A 17,863-nucleotide genomic window follows, 5' to 3' on the forward strand; every position below is an offset into this window, starting at 1 on the left:
TATCGGTTGTAGATCTTTTTATTCATAAAAATGATTCAAAATTAGCGGATAAATAACATTATATACATTACTGACACATTGTTGTCATGTTTTTTATCACATTTTTGAGTCTACGGAATCAATTATCGTGAATAGTGAACAGTTTCGCTACTTCATTTAAGTCGTCGTATTTTGTGCCTCTGGCAAGCACCTGTGTGAGATACACATAAAATTATATTTCAGTTTTCACGTTTCCTATATGTATTTATAAAACTTATTTTTTTTTTTATACACCCACCTGCCTAGCGATCGACATTCGATTGAAAAGATTCCAAAGAACTATTCCAACCACAATGTCATCCCTTAGATAAAAGATAACACCTTTTCCAAAATTATTTTCTTTCTTAGATTCCTCCGCTGTGACTAATTTTGAATCATCACATTCTGATTTATCAGTCTCAGCCTCTATTGAACTCGCTTGTTGATCGCTGCTCTCTACTTTTTGTGTTACTAATTCTGATTTTACTGAGCTTTGTGTTGAGCTCAACGTCTGAATGATAAAAATGTAATATAAAAATTTCGAGAACATAACACAGCTTGAAAATTAATTTATCATGTGTTACCTTTTTCTGCAAAGAGTGTTCTGGATCGTTTGAACTAGACACTGGTGTTGAACTATTCGAATTTGATGATTTAGCAAAGACGCCTACAGTTGGTAGTGATGAATCTACAATGCCAAGGGCTTCATAACCAACTTCCGTTCCCAAGTCAGACCAAAACATTGATTGATGTAGGTACGGTTTTCCTAGCAAAAATGAAAATATTAATTCGTGTTTCTCATTTTTAATAATAGGTTTTGTAACTTCACAAGTCATCAAGTAATATATTTTGTAAATTGTAACTTACCTGCACCAGTCATATTTTCACCTGCTAATCTTCCTGAAACTACTGCATGATCATGATGTTCTACTCTCCTTCGACCAAGTTTAATGTCATAAAAACAAGCAGCATCTCCAGCAACCCAAAGATTGCTTCTTGCTTCTAACTCTGCATTTACAAGGAAGCCACCTATAATAGGATCTGTTTCTAAATGCGACGACGCTGCTAAATCAGTATTTGGTTCCACACCTACTGCTACAATTACTTGATCAGCATCAATCTATCCGTGGAAATTAGAAATAAAAATTATCAATTGTTATGGTATATATGTAAACACAATGTGATATTTAAATCCTTTAGGTAAGACATACAGTATTGCCTTCAGAAAGAATGAGTGACAATTTTCCATTCTTATAGCAATAATCTACAACTTCGGAACTAGAAATGCACTGAACACCTTCTAACATTGCTTTCTTTGTTGCCCATTCACTTAAATATTGTGGCAATACTTGATCCATTATAAACTTCTCTTTATATATTTGATACACGGTTTTGTCTTCAGGTACTGCATGGAAACGTATAATGAGAATGTTGTGGTATTAATTACTCATTCTATTAAACAACCATAAACATACGATTACGAGCTAATGAGCAAGCGAGTTCCGACCCAAGAAATCCTCCTCCGACTATTACTATATTTTTATACTTAGGATTATGTACACTGTCTTCCAAGACAAGAAAATCTTCTTTTGTTCTAAATGTTATAATTTTATCTTGAAGTTCATCCTCAATGGATTCAAAGACAGGAAGTTGCTTGGGCGAAGCACCTAAAAGAACAATAAAATTCAGAATGTATATTTGAAACAATCTCAATATTTGGTCTAGATGAAGATAAACAAAAATCGTACCATAAATTACTAAAAGTAGCATGTACCTTGAAAACAAAATGACTACTTACCAGTTGCAATAAGACACTTATCATATTTTATTTCATAACCATCATCAAGTGTCACAGTTTTATTTTGCACATCAATTTTTGTAACTTTCCAACCTGCAGCAATAGCTACACCACCTTTATCAGATTCTACTAAATGGTCGACATTTGTATAAAACTCATTTGGCTCATAGTATATACTGTAATACAATAAGAAGTAAAAAAATCATTGATTATATATATGTGTGTATAATTATTAAACAGATACCTTCTTTGTGTGCCGTTCCATTGTGTAAAAACTAACTGTTCACTTGCTGTCCTATCTGTATTGTACCAAAGTTCTTTTGATAATGGGGGTCTCATATAAGGAAAACCATTTTCTTCCATTATTACTAATACCTACAAGCAATTGTTCATTTATGAAATTGCTCGTGATATACCAGATTCAAACTTCAATTGCATACCTTAGCTTTAGGATCTCTAGATTTAATTGATCTAAATGCAGAAAATGCAGCAGTTCCACCTCCTATTAAAAGATAAGGAACTTCTTTGGGAATTATAGAGGAATTAGGTGGTGACTTCATTTTTTCCAACGATCTTCTATGTCTTCTTCCATCCTTCTTTTCTAGATATTTAGCATTAAAGAATGATTAATAACTAATTTTTACATTTCTTAATAAATGAAATAAACAAACTTCACTCAACTTACTCGTACTTACATCCTTTCCAGATTCAGATTTCTTTGTGGCAGGTAATGTAGAAGATATCTAGAGAATATATTCAAATGAAGATGTTAAAAGAAGAAAATTGTTTATACATATCAAAGCTTTCTACAAATTAAAATAAAATTTTTAATTAAATAAAGTAATTAATAAATAATAAGTAACATTATACCGCATATATTGTAACTCCGGCTATAAGTAATGCTGCTAATATCTTCCAATAAGGTGGTGATGGTGGTTTATCATTACACTTCTCTGAATCCAGTGGTTTACCGCAAACTTCATAACAAGACGGTGGACAAGATGCATTAGGATAAGATTCACAAAGAGGAACGGTTCTTTTTGGTTGTGAATACCTACTTTCGGGTACACATTCTTCAGGTTTAATAGTGGTGCCTGGAGACTTGTATGGTTTTTTATCACATGCATTGTTACTGTACCATAAATTATTAACATTGACAACTCCTACAAAGTAATAAAAGATATCAAACAACAATTATGGTATTAGAACAATATATATATATATATATATATATGTCAGAAATATAATGCTATATATATAATGCTTATTGCTAATTATTTAATATAGGAACTATTTGAAAATTATTGTTTGTAGCAAATATTATATATCTACAGATTAATTTTAGAGTTATACTAATATCAGCATACAAATTTTGAGGTTACATCGCGTGGTATAAACTTCAAATCAGACATGCCTTAGACAAATTTTAAATGATATTAATGAAAAATAATAGGTATATAAGTACGTGTATGTTATAATAATAACATTCCATTATTTAATAGAATTACGTCAACGTAAAACAGGCAATCAATTGTAAATTGAGCGAAAGATGAATTTGAAGATCCGAAAATTAGAGAAATATTTTCGATAAAATTACTGAAACCAATCGTGAAGATATTTACCGAAATATTTTAAAGGACCAAAATGTTTAACTCGTGAATGTCTTGTGAGTTTTGGAAATCGTCCAACAATTCTAATACAACTTAACATTTTTAATCAGCCAATTTTGGCCTTATGCAATATGGTGATGGCGCGTACGGCCGGCTCTGTTGACGACGCATACGACTGGAAGTCGTTGTACAGTTTTCTGGATACATTATATGATTCACACAATACACTCCATTACCTGATTTCTTTTGTAATCAAGCTGCAGTTTATTTTCAAATTATTAATTTTAGATTACTTAAATAGAAATTTAGCACGCGATGATAAAAAACATACAAATTTTTTTAAATCTATGTGTACTAACAACACATTGATAACGAATGACAGCTGTGCAGATTGGGCGGCAAAAATGGCGCAAATTCATTCCAATTCAAATTCTGAATTCGATATACATATGTACATAATTATTAAGTACACGCAGAAACATGCGTAGTTAATTTGAAATACTACAGTCTATAATAATATTGATTAAAGAAACGGCATTATATTGTGATTGATGTAAAAATCCGTAGTGTTATTTGTGTTATTGTGTCGTTGAAGATATAAGACTCTTATTCTTCTTATCATTATTGTCTTAAATTATTATACCACATATTACTAAATTTTAGAAATGTACAAGCACTTACACAGTTACATATATATAAATACCTATATATGTTTAGAATTTCTCAAATTACATGAAAATTATCCAAATATGTTACTTCTAAATTAATGATTGATATTATAAATTTAGTAATTAACGAAAAAAATCTTATTCATAGTACGTTTATGTTCGTCTTTCAGTTACTTGACACAAAGATTCCTGGAATTTTGTATTTACAGAAACTACATTTTGCAGAAATCTGTTCCTCGAAATGTCTATCTGTGATTACTACGTCGTATGTTTTTTGTTGAACAAAGAACGTTCGTATATGTACATATATCGCGGAACCTATAAGATTCGACAAGCCCAAGGTGGACAAGAATGACTCACAATACCTTTCATGGGAGACAATGTCACGTATACCTTGAAAACTTTTTACGTTTAAAATGTTGTTGTCGTTCCTACAGGGCAACTTATTTTTATCTTCAAATCCAAGACATTCAAATATAATCTTTTGTACACAATTGTGTTAAAAGTTAAAATTATTCCACACATACACATAAGAAGTGTACAAAATAAAAGGGAAAACCTAATTAAAAAATAAATAAACTAAAAAAGAAATTAGATGATAGTAATTTTTAGTATGTTCATCATTTTAAAAAATGCTATATACGTATTACTAACTACCTACGTATTGTAAATATTATTAGATCAGTTTAGACCTGTACAAAATATGAATCGATTACATGCGTTCAAACCTTATTATTGACTTTCAAAATATTATAAGGTGATACTAGAATATGTTTTAAAATTAAAAACAATGAAAGACAAATTTTATAGAGGACGCTACTGTTTTAGAATTGTCATGTATCAGCATATGTTCATTAATCTCTCAATTCAAGAACCACATTCGGGGAACGACGAAACTCTTGAATTGAGAGAATGCAGCGAATTGCTATGCTCTGATTGGCTGGAAAATTCATAGCCGAACAGTGCTGCCCCTATAGTCAATGATAAAGAGAAAAAATACGAGTGAGTAAGACACCACACATCAGCACAACTGCGAAACAAGTTACACCGACAAATGTAACTGCCTGGATTTCTCATCTGTATGGACAATTGTACATAGAGCCCACCGAGCTCATTCTGTCTCTCTTGGCCATCTTGTTTTCTTTTTAAAGTAACTGCGCAAAGGTGGATCCGCAGTAGAATGGTGGGGATAAAATGATTCTTGAATTAGGAGAAGAAAAAGCTCTTATATTGAGAGACAGCTGTACATGTATAAGTGTTCGCCTAACTTCACTGTTGATCATCAACCTAAAAAGTTGTACATACATATTTAAATACATACACAATTCATCGATATTTGGGTTTCTAATCTTTTGACAAGATGAGTTGGATAAAAAGTCATGAATAAATCTACCGTTTAAACATGAATGTCATAAAGAGAGCACAAATATTTTGGTAAAATATTGAAACAGGTAAGATTTTATTCTGTACATTCGAAGCTTTCTGTGACAGTATAGTTTATCGTTGCAATCCTATTAAAAATTAATGGCAGGTATACGCAAATGAGACTATGTGCATATAGGGTTAATTGTTTACTGGAAAAAGTATGTTTTCGAGGAATTCCATAAGTAAATATTATTGATGTTCCCTTTGTTTGTAAACAAGTTAATATTTGCATAATCGAATTGTTGCAGGAAAAGTCGTGACGTAGGAATAATACAATGCAATTTACGACTTTCACCGAGTATATAGTTTCAATAAAATTCCTTATCTTCTGATAAAATTGATTAGATTTCATTGTAACATAAAGTTGTTATTCCATACAAATACAAATAAGAAATACAAACTATTTGTTTGCGTGATTTTAAAAAAATTTAATTTACATATCAAATTACTTTGTTCCTTATTTATAAATTATATTATTGTTCAAAACGATACATATATAAAAGGAGCATTGATAGTTGAAACATATTGTTATTTAAATATATAGAACATGCAATACGTGTAGAAATACGAAACATGTTGTCCATGAAAATATTGTAGCACTCCTTTAAAAACAAACAGGAAGTGTAATTCTTGTGTGTATCTTGTAGATGTTCTTTTTATAGACAAAGATTGACCTCTTTCTGTTCAGTAACCAGTGCATTCAACTGCCAGCTGCTTCTGAGTGCAGATAGAACATTTAAATCCACCATTAATTATGCCAGACAGGTGAGTTTTTTGCACTAATATTTACAAATATATGTTAAAAATGATATCATTTATTTGCTTGTAATATATATATTTAATTATACTTTGTTTTTTTTTATTAAAAAACATCAAGTTATATTTATTATTATTGAAGATCCCATTATTTTTTTGTCCATTCTTAATGCAATGATTTTATATTAATTAAAAAGTTTTGGTATATATTTTAACATAATTTACATTACATAGTATAATACTGTGCCGTTAGGAAAAAAGTTTTGGCCGGTGCTGGAGTAATCTGGGGTATCACTGCGTTTTATTTCTTCATTATTCACAAACTTCCAAGATCAATGGGATTATTAAATTTAATACCGGGTATTCTGTTTCGGTCAGTGTAGTGTTTTAACAAATATCTAATACATGTATTTGTTATTTACAGTAATTATATTTTTTGATTGTTATTTATAATATGTCAATAATCACTTTGTACATACAATTATATATATACATTTGTTACTAATTTGTTGTGGTTTAAATACTAATTTATTATATTAATTTGATGATTGATGCTATATTTTTTAATGTTTTGAAAATTTTTTATGAAATAATAAATTATAATTTATAGGGATAGAACAATGGAAAACAGTGAAGAAGAGAAATGTAATATTAGCGAAGCTAACACATCTAAATCTTTAGATTGTCCATCTAGTTCAAACACTGATACAGAAGAGGATGTTACAAAGAGGCAATTACTTTAATTATTTTTTAAAAATGACATTTTATCAATGATATTTATGATTAAATTGTTGTTAGACTAAAGATTCCAAATTTTATGACCGGTGAAATAGTGGGAGTTTCACCACAAAAACCTGTTTCTTTCGAAGAGATAATGAAAACTATCAATGGCCTGAAGAATATGGCTTTGGCTCATGAAATTGCAGTGGATGAAAATTTTCAACTAGAAAAACTTGAGCCTGAAGACGATACGTTTCACAGAAGAGTGAAAGAAATTATGCATAAAGTATTTTGGAATCTGTTGGCTAAACAGTTGGCTGAAGAAACCCCAAATTATACACAGGCATTGGTGTTACTGAAAGAAATTAAAGAAGTAATGTGACCATATAAATTCTCATTTAGCTTGGGCATTTGTTCATGATTTTCATCTTTCACAGATACTAGATCAACTGGTATTACCTCATCATGCGAAAATTCGAGAGAATTTGAACGAAGTGCTTGATGTAGATTTAATTAAGCAGCAAGCAGAAAAAGGAGTTTTGGACTTCCATCATTATGCACAATATGTTATTTCAATTATGAGTAAAGTGTGCGCACCAGTAAGAGATAGCAAGATCAAAGAACTTAGTGAAAAAACAGACGTTATCGAAATATTTAAAGGTATTATGGAAGTATTGCAACTAATGCGACTGGATTTAGCAAACTTCACTATTACAAGGATGAGACCAAACATTGTCGCTTTAAGTATTGAGTATGAAAAAGCAAAATTTACTGAGTTCTTGAAAATCAATGGAAACGATTTAAAATATACAGAGGCGTGGTTATTAAGGCATTTTGATCCTGCAAAGATTACAGCTGATTCATCGGACGTTAACTCAGTACGTCAACTTACGCATTCTCTTCTGACTGAATCATATTTAGATCTTTTGGAATGGGATTTTACTCCAGACGCAGAAGTAGGTCTGAAATTTGAAACAATGCACGTTTTCGTTGACATAACTTAAAACAATACTGTGACAGACAATTTTTACAAAATTTCAGACATTAATGTTAGATCAAGGTAGATTGATAGAATTGCGTGATAAGACCAATAGATTAAGTATTATGGGTGCTGTAATATTGCTGATAAATAACACAGTTGGCCCACCAGTTCATGGAGTATCAAGTTTCAAGAAGAGTATGAAACAACATCTTAGTGTGTTATTGGAATCTGTGAATTCTAACAAGTATGTACAAAACTATACCAAAGTGTTTATAAATAATAAAATTACAGTGTGAATTAACTTTGTACGTATTAATGGTAGGAACTTGGAAGTGTCAATGCCAAATATTATATTACAAGTGAAAATTGATGTAAAAACGACGTTAGAAGAGGTTGGTGCTGGCCCATTATCTCCAGAGTTAGAAACGTCATTGGAGGGGCAGATATCAGAGCTTGTAAAGCCTGATCATAAGATTAGACATCTTATAAGTAAGCATTTCATACAAATATTAATAATTGTATTTATATGATTTCAAGCTACTATGTAATTATCTTTTCTCAGGTTTAAGAATTCGACAGTTTCTGCAAAAAATAATACTATCTCAATCAACAACGCCAGCACAAGTACCACCTGGACTTTCTTCGCTTCAAGAAGAATTAACAACTGTAGTAGCTCCGTTTTTAATTCTCATTTCTCACAATCGAAGTGTATTTGGAGAGTATTACCAAGAAATCGTGACTAAAGCTCTGAAAAAAATGGAGGTCGATAATAATAAAGATACAAGTGAAGGTCATTCCATGGAGTTGTAGAAAGATAAACTGCAATTCTAATCTTTGTGAAGGAAACGTTAATGTTACGTGTTCATTAAATAACACATTAATTGAAAATAAGTGATACCTGTATCTCAAAATAATTTTTAATTCGTTTTCATAAAACAGTTTTTTATAATAACAAAAGAGATATTTTAAACAAAATATCAAATAATAGTCAAGTATTTGAACATCGATGTAAGTAACAAGTAACAACTGATTTCAGTAATTCAGTATTCAAGTATGTAGCTTACCCGAGGGTGAAAGAGTTCAATACTTAAATGCACGATTACTAATCGGTTCGTTTTTAATATGATGTATATACTGTTTTTAATACAAGTTACTACATAACATATAAGCTAACAACATTTATCTTCGACAATTAATACAATTATTTGTTACAGTTTACTTTCTGTACTTGGTGCTTTAAACATTTTATTTCGAAATGTTATATGTATTGAAAAAAAATGTAATATATATAGTATATCCGTTTTAAATGTCTACACGTGATTAATTCTACAAGTATTGGAGATATAAAAAAAAAAATGTTTGAAAACTGATACAATACGTACAAGGTACGTACACTGCGAGGAGGTTGTCAACATTTGTGAAAGTTTTATTTATCGCCAGTTACACTAAAATAGTGTCATTAAAGTGTATTGTGATTCAGTATTTCTTGTCAATAACAGAATCTCATTGTGATTTAATTATGTGTTTTACATCTTCGAATGTAAAGATTAGTGGATTTTTGGAATGTCATTTACTATTGAAGAAAAAGATAAGTTTGTATTATTTCGAGGCGATAGATATTTACGTATCTTATTACAATGTGTATAAGAAATTCTATGAATGTCATCCTAATTCAAGAAATCCAGACATGATGACGGTAACATATTGCAGTTTGTTTTAAGACCGACGCAACTAATATCCTAATTACGGTTGCATATAATCAAAGGATCTCTATTTGTATTATCAATCGCATATAAATTATTACACAAGAAAATCATTTTAAACAATTTAGGCAAAATATAGCGCACAACATTTTTTCTCATGATTATGAATTTCGTATGACATTTGCATTACGAACCTCGAAAAAATTTGGAGGAACGTATATGCAAACTTCATTTGTTACCTCACGATACAGATGAATTCATTTTTCATAGCAATAGCATTATGTCTACAAAATTCACTAGAAAGACCTCATTGGATATTAGAAAGAAATAATCGGTATTGTAACTTTGTTGTGTGTTGCGGTATATTTAATCCAACATTAGTAGATGGATCGTTAGCGGATAAAAATGTTTATTAATTTTGTAATTTTCAAATTAAATGAATTGCATCGTGGCCATCGAAATCACTGGTTTGTTCGTTGTGCGATCTTTTTTTAACTGAGGTACTTGAAACAAACAGATTGTTGCATTTTTTACGTGAATGCATTTTTAATTATAGGGGGCTTATTTCTAAAAACATGTGTTTCGAAAATGTTTCATTATTAACTATAAGAATGTGTAACAAAAAGTATACGGTGCCTGTAAAAATTCTATAGACATAATTCTGTCTATTATAGACATGATAACATTATAAGATGCTGTTAACAACATCCTTTTGTGTCTCTGATAATTGATAACTGATCGCTAATCACAAGTAATCATGTATAGACACTTAAAAATGACATACTTTATATACATAGCATACTGTATATAAATGTGAATATTAAATCAATTTATAATGAAGTCTTATTCCATTGAAATGAATGCATATGTCGTATGTATGCATGTTTTTTTGTGAAAAAAAATGTATATTATAATTTATAATAGAAAGATAATGTTGATATGTATTTATAGGATTTATAATACATGAAAAGCTTTAAAAAGAAATATGAACGAAGATAATACTTAAAAATAATATAGATAAAATTTAAATTACATTCAATATTCTTGTGAAAATCTTTTATTCAGTGTTTCTTCCATTTTCAGGTATTACCGTGGGAACAATTTATAGTGTTCTAACGATTAGTGCAATATAAAAATATTTATTACTTTTATGTATTTAATAATTTTTTTATATGAAATACGATATTATTACGATACTTGTAAGTAATTATACAAGATTAAGAAGGCGATCTTTCCAGAACAATTTCAACTGAATGTGAGATTTTCAAATCACTATTATTATACATATTTCTATTTGAAAATCGTGATTAAATATTACTTTGTAACTATTTCATTATACACCACTATGTGATTAAATTGTTTGATATCAAATATGTCGAAAAATTAAACATTTAAAGAATATCTTTTACACAATGTATTTTTCTGTATATTTAAATTTAACATTTTCTTAGTTTTTTATAGTTATATAATTCGAACTTCAATAAATGTTCAAATCAAGTAACTGTTTACATATACTTACAATATATTATGTACGTAAAAATAAAAACTGGATTTGCTTTTTAAAAAAAATTTTCTCGTTATAAAACGGAACTTAAAATTAAAAAATTGAAAAATTCGCAAGAAATGACGCCATGAGACGCAGTGGTAAAACGCTCAATTTGTTTGTCAAAATGAACCATGGATTATAAACTCGGAGGGTTTTATTAATATATTTATTAGTATGAGAACACCTTATTTGTGATATAAGCAAATGAGATCGGGTATAGAATCAAGTATTCCGGACAATCGGGTGCTGGATAGCCGGAATTATACCGTATGTCAAATATTAAAAGACTTTACCACGTTTCAACAACGTTATAATAAAAACACATTCTGGAATTTATTTCTACATGTAGTTATATTCGTCAACCATATATATCAACACTTTATTAATTACACACGCATCATATACATATACATAGAATTTACATAATGTATATATCCTCCGCAATGCAATGTTCATGTATAGTAACACAATTTCTTAATTTTCGATATAACATATATATATACTCATCGTCTCTAGGATTTCGCCTTCTTTTCTTTCGTTCCGTTCTCTTTTTGTTATTCGTATCGTAAGATCTGTTTGAAATTTTCTTGCATTTATCTATCCGCCAAAAAATTGTCAACGTACAATAAACATCTCGAATAGAACTCATCACACGTTTTAGCTTTCCCGCTGTATCTATACGCGGGCGCGTCGCTAACATAATTATGCAACAACCTGTGTACATACATTTACATATACGTAGTATCTTGTTTCATATAAATATATATATATATATACATATCTTTGCTTCTTATGTATATACGTTGCTTCTCGCACATACGTTACAATATGTAGCGTCATTTGTATCGTCCTCGCTTTATCTCCGTTATCTTTTCTACCTTAACGTTACGTACAAGAGTAAATGAAAAATTCAGGCAATTTGTTTGTAAAAAAAGATTCGGGGTCGCGTGGATCGTTGTACTAGAATTTTTCACTATTCATTGGGACAGTCAAACGATAAGGCAAAGAGAATTTCTGCAACACTTTAATAGTTCCTAAATCATTATCATTTCGGCTATAATGTCTCTTCCGAACTACAAAAGATTTACACCGAACAGAATATCCTCTCTCGAACCATTGCAACCATTCTCGGACTACTTTAAAGTTTCTCAACACTCGAAGGTTTCTCGATTTCCGGACAAACAAATTGTCTTTACTTTCCGATTCACTCATACGTACCACTGCTTTTCGTATTTTTATTGCAAACCGGTTTTTCGTTTGAACAACAATGTAGATCCGTTTGTGGAAATATTAAGAAAGGAGGAGAACAACTTTTCTGACGTCGTAAATCAAGATATCACCGATGTTTTTACGGAAGAAGTGTTCACAGAACGAAAGGTTGTCTCTGAATCTATTAGAAAAATCAGAAGTGTGCGCGCGCGTTCTTTCGTTCGCTGAACAGTTTATTTTCAGAAATTTTCATTCGAAACTCGACGACTTTATTCTCGGTTCAGTGACCGTCAACGAGATTGCCATAGACGTACAAAAAAAATCTGTCTTAACGAGAAGGAACAACTAATTTCACTGTCCCCGACGAAAGCTTAACGGTATCCCCTATTGCTATCCTCGCTCTCGAACGCATTTTCCTTTTCCCTGATTAGTTGTAGGACACGTTGCTTTGTACTGTGCGCTCTACTGGTTGTTCATAGTGACGTAAAGTCCGTAACATTACCCGGTAACCGTGGTATCGTCCCGGTAAAATCAGATATTCAACCAGCGAATTGCGGTGTACGCCTCTACGTTGAACGATCTACGTCATTTTTCTGCTTCGAACTATGCCGAAAATAAAAAAGTACTTCTACAACGCTATCGAACTTCTACGAACAGTCACATATAATTTCAGAAAATAATCGGTTAACTAAGATCATTTCCGTTTTCATCGAGTTGCACTGTTGAGCGACCTATCTTTTTCTTTCAACGCGTTCACTGTCGAGCTAGATATGGCGGTATTATACGACCGGATTTGGAAATTAAATTTCGACAGATCGCACCGTAAACAGTTTGCGAATGCGAGACGGATCGATGTGTCTTTCAATTTTTCGGCTGTTCGACTAAATGAATTGTAATAATTTTATTAAATCAGACGCCGAGTCGGTGATGAACGTGTCAACAAAACTGCAACCTCCATACGATCGTCAGAATGACAGTCGACACATTTTTCTATTTTTAGACACCGTGAGGTCTTTGATTTTTTTTTTATATAGTTAAAATGTACTTCTTTGAACCGTGGAAATGTGAACGAAGTGCAATTTGTGGATCAGCAAATTTTACAATTGTTTTCGAGGAGCGTGTGTGGGTTAATACAATTCGTACATCGTCGCGTCTACTATTTCTCTTCTTGTTTTATTGCAACAGCGAAATCGATCAAAACTGAACAGAACTCGAGACGAACATGGTACTGTACACAACACAGAATTATAACTTCTAATATTCTTATTATTGGGCATGTAAGAATTGAACTGTATAAGATCAGTTGCCTGGCTACGTTTCTTCTGTTCTTATATCTGTCATAAGTAACGTCAATACGGAAGTTAAATACTTTACGAACACCCTGTTTACAATTTTTCATTATGAATGATTGAAGAGTTAGGGCATCGGAGCGGCCGAACAGCGTGGCGACATTTTCTGACGGTGAGCGAGATCCTGACCAGTCAGTATTCTTTAAACCTATATGTCCTACAGTTTTATTTAAGTAATATACATATATATATATATTTTTTCTCTCTTAAATTTGTCGTTACTTGTAACACGTCATACAAATAGAATTGAAATTATGAATACGACGATCGACGGAAACGAATCGGATTCAAGATACGATACTTTTTCTTTCACATTTTTTTTTTTGTACGGCTAATTCGAACGAATTCCTCGGTACGTACGATTAACGTTCGTCATTATACTTCCCTGTCTCTGTTTATCATATTAGTGGCAATGTTACCGTGTTGTTACTGATTATTCTACGTCACTGAATCTTAACCCTATCTAGGACAGTCGATCACGCGGCCTGAACCGGTTCAGACCAACGGCTACCGATATTATTACTATTCTTTACTTGTAACATAATAGTTATAATTAGTAAGTATTGTTATTGTTGTTTGTTTGCTTGTTGTTGTTCTTTGTCAATGGGACGCTAAGTGTCTCTATTCCGTTTTTGAAATTCTTCTTCATATCGAATCTGCGTTGTTTTAAAGGACATAAAAGTTTCTCGCGTGTTCGCCAATCGGTCACCCTCGTCTTGCGAATCGGAAGATACCGATCGGTGACCAAACGGCACAAGCACATAGGGCTGCCATCAACGAAGAAACTTTCTCGATGATTATGTTTCCGGATATGGCTAGTTAGGAATTTGTATCTCCTTCTAGAGTGATCGTTACCACGCTCTCGTTAAAAACTAAGCGCGAATAGAATCGTCGGTGAACAGAAGCTTTGTGACTGAACGACATTGTTTCCGATCGTTTGAATTGTTTCCGATCGTTTGAATTGTTTCCGATCGTGTCCTCGCTGGTAACGTGGCTATGTTAGGCACCTTGGTCAGTTCATGCGACTTTAATCGACTTCATTGAAATTACAGCATTGCATTGGGGATAATCTTGTATTCAATTCGAACGAAACTCGTGGCAATTTCAAGGAACGTTCCATATTTTTGTTGTCAGTTCGTCCAAATGATTTAATTACTCGAAATAATCCATCGCTTCAAATTGTTATATTTTATATTATTTTAATCGCGTGTTTGCGCAGAACCGAAATGTCTTGAAGCAATTCAAAGCAGTTGGGACTAGATGAACATTTAGTTCTGCTCTTAAGAATTCTTAATTATTTCGCTGTATTTTTTGCTTCATGCCTTATACAACCCTGCTTTTTTTTCTGATTGCACGAAATCCGCATTCGAACAACGTGTATATATCACATGAACTTTCCGGGAGGACCTATAGGCAAGTAGAATACGTGTTTCCGAGCAGTGATCGGCTCGAAGAAACTTTCATCGTCCCCGACAATGTTCGATTGGACGCGGGTTCTCCAATCTTACGATTCGAATGTCGTCCTATTGAATGGTTTCACCTATTCTCTGAAGCTCCAAATACTAACAACGACTAGGTTCTAAGACGTTAATTAGGTCGCCGAGGATCCGTTGTGCGCGCGTATGGCGAGAATCCTCCTCCACTGATTCGTCCCTTTGGGCAAAGGGCGAACATCGACTAAGATTCATTCTCACACGTTGCAAACATTGAAAAATATATCATAATCGAAAACAGGTACTACAGTGTCAACAGAAGCGTTTCGGTATACGGAACCTCACAGCTTCCACGCGTCGCGATACAATGATCGGTACAAAGTATACTTAAGTAAGACAACACTCGTATTGTTCTTAACCCTCGTGCGTTCCTCAGAGTCAATATACGTCCATTATACTTTTCATTTTGATACCGGAAAACGTGCTACTTACTTCCGCTCGCGCAGCAAGATGTATATTTTTAAAATTATGGTATTTGTAAATTCGAACGTAAATCGATTGGTTTGAAGTGGGGAAGAAATTTTTACCGCAAACACGTTACTAATCTTTGAGGAGTGTGCGAGGGTTGGTACGATAAAGAACAGACATCGAAGAGAAGAATTTTGTAAATGGATACGCGAAACCAACATGGCGGCGCGGCTTGTTAGGAGGACGAAAAGTGGAGTTAGGCCCTTTTTTACTCTAGAAAATATACATACGTATAATCTCGTCACACGCTCTGCTCGCAATGAATTCACTCACATCAAGATCACACGTTTTACTCTCGCACGGATATGAGTTATACAATATTTATTCTCATCTGTGTATTATTTTTCTTTATTTTGAACGCAGGCGGGTTTCGGTAACGTTAATAGTTTCTTTTTTGACTTCTCTCTCTTGGATTATTTCTCTTTCTCTTTTTTTTTTTGTATTATATCATTTTATCTGTCCGACCTTAGGTATTTATATTAAAAGGTGATCATGTAACATTTTATAATTTCCTTTCATTTGTATATAGGTAATAGACTATGAGGACGCGTACACCAGTGTACAAGCGTCTATAAATATATTTATATGTAGTATATATGTATATATACTATTATATATGTATATCCGTAACGTGTGTATATACTCTTTTTGGTTTTTTTTTTTTAGTACAGTAATTCGTTATACATACGATACAGCTAGCAACACTTTACAAACGGGGTCACATAAAAAATAAAGAATCACGGTCTCTCAAGTTTTATTGACTGTACGTACGCGTTAATTTGTCCGACACCACGACGCTGCGGACTCGTAATGTATTTTATTTAATTATAATCCCTATGTCTTCGGGTCGGAAAACGATCCGAAACGATTTCCTGCTGTACTGCGATGACAAACGCTTCTCTATTTCTCGTCTGACACCATCGTCACGTCGTTCCTACGCCCGCGCAAAATATATCTCGATTCAGGTTCCAGTCTTCGCACCACCGCCGTCTACTCTCTCTCTCTCTCTCTTTCTCTCTCTCTTGGTACACAAAATAGCTAGCCTATTTCCCTGATAGTCTTCGACAGCCCGAAAATTAATAGGAATCGGAGGCGTGCCTCTCTGTGGAAACACTTTATGGCCACCCCTAACCAGTGCGAAAATATATGTAGTTCTTCCAAAAAGCTCAGACACTTCAAGTATTGTATTTGTTGTCCCTCCTCGATCGTCTTCCTGGTCCACATGAGCGAAAGAGAGCCTCTAGAATTGGGAAGAGTTAACTGTTAAACCGCATCAATTCCTCTTCAACTCGGCACAAAGCTTCATATAGATTCAACAAAATTTTAGTTAAATTAATCAAGGAGGAGTTGGAGGAGTTGGAGATTTTCTAAGAAGAAATAGATTTTTACATTTATAATATTTTTTGTGAATAATTTTTGCATGTCTTTTGTTCGCTGTTAAATCGATTTATAGTTTCAGGACGAAGCCTTGTGCCAAAAACGTCGAAGTCTTAAGAAAGCAGGAGGATGAACAGTAAATCGTGGTTCTATATGCAAAGTGTTCCCAAAATCGAAAGAAGTTAAAAAAATCGTTTTCTTTGAAGTATATTGATTAAATGAACTCTCTTTCACTCATATAAATCCAATTGAATGTACACGTTGACTGCTAGATCTAAGTCCATTAAAAATGAACAGTACAAGGAAGATCTATTTTCAGAGGATGTTAACAATGGCTTTTGTAACAACTGTTCCGAAGTTCGGTAGTGTTTCGATTATCACGAATTTAAACTTTATATTCATTTGTCAAGAATTATATCAATCTACTGTTATTACGGTTTTGCACGCGTGCCAACGACATAGCAGTCAATATGTCATGCTCCTCGTTTAATCCCAAGTACGTAACAATAAACTAGTCTTCTCGTCTACCCCAGGAAATTACAGTTTGAGTAGCACGTAACAATTTAACCCCTTAAGCAGTGCATTCGAAAATGTATGAAGTCACGCTTTCACAAACCAAACGGAGAAAGGACACCGAAGATGGAGACGAGGCTCTCGCAGGATCAAACAACGGATTCGATTAGGCGATACGAACGATCCAAAGCTCTTCGGGATCGATCTCGTGTTCCCTTCGCTCCGTTG

At 32.7% G+C, this 17,863-nt stretch overlaps 2 protein-coding genes across 7 annotated transcripts; one reads left to right on the plus strand and one right to left on the minus strand.

Moving 5' to 3' along the window:
• Positions 1 to 2: 2 nt before the first annotated feature.
• On the minus strand, positions 3 to 3,638 carry Aif (Apoptosis inducing factor). Of its 2 annotated transcripts, XM_078188915.1 has the most exons (13): positions 3,439 to 3,629; positions 2,875 to 2,979; positions 2,687 to 2,793; positions 2,502 to 2,559; positions 2,257 to 2,417; positions 2,061 to 2,191; positions 1,817 to 1,992; positions 1,494 to 1,685; positions 1,230 to 1,423; positions 886 to 1,138; positions 603 to 784; positions 278 to 529; positions 3 to 190 (listed from the first exon to the last, which is right to left on the minus strand). In XM_078188915.1, the coding sequence occupies exons 1-13, from the start codon at positions 3,524 to 3,526 to the stop codon at positions 119 to 121; spliced, it is 1,971 nt and encodes a 656-aa protein (XP_078045041.1). In that variant the 5' UTR covers positions 3,527 to 3,629; the 3' UTR covers positions 3 to 118. The 2 variants fall into 2 exon arrangements, with proteins under 2 accessions (XP_078045041.1, XP_078045034.1); XM_078188908.1 differs by having other exon boundaries at positions 2,687 to 2,979; positions 3,439 to 3,638.
• A 1,548-nt stretch (positions 3,639 to 5,186) lies between these two features.
• On the plus strand, positions 5,187 to 11,072 carry LOC144478325 (T-complex protein 11-like protein 1). 5 transcript variants are annotated; one of them, XM_078196108.1, is made up of 9 exons: positions 5,187 to 5,545; positions 6,167 to 6,284; positions 6,529 to 6,648; positions 6,886 to 7,005; positions 7,074 to 7,368; positions 7,433 to 7,951; positions 8,037 to 8,221; positions 8,300 to 8,466; positions 8,540 to 11,072. In XM_078196108.1, the coding sequence occupies exons 2-9, from the start codon at positions 6,274 to 6,276 to the stop codon at positions 8,785 to 8,787; spliced, it is 1,665 nt and encodes a 554-aa protein (XP_078052234.1). In that variant the 5' UTR covers positions 5,187 to 5,545; positions 6,167 to 6,273; the 3' UTR covers positions 8,788 to 11,072. The 5 variants fall into 5 exon arrangements, with proteins under 5 accessions (XP_078052234.1, XP_078052233.1, XP_078052235.1 ...); XM_078196107.1 differs by having other exon boundaries at positions 6,182 to 6,284; XM_078196109.1 differs by having other exon boundaries at positions 6,208 to 6,284.
• Positions 11,073 to 17,863: the final 6,791 nt, after the last annotated feature.

This window comes from Augochlora pura, chromosome 2 (assembly GCF_028453695.1).
Source record: "Augochlora pura isolate Apur16 chromosome 2, APUR_v2.2.1, whole genome shotgun sequence".
NCBI classification, from domain to species: Eukaryota; Metazoa; Arthropoda; class Insecta; order Hymenoptera; family Halictidae; genus Augochlora; species Augochlora pura.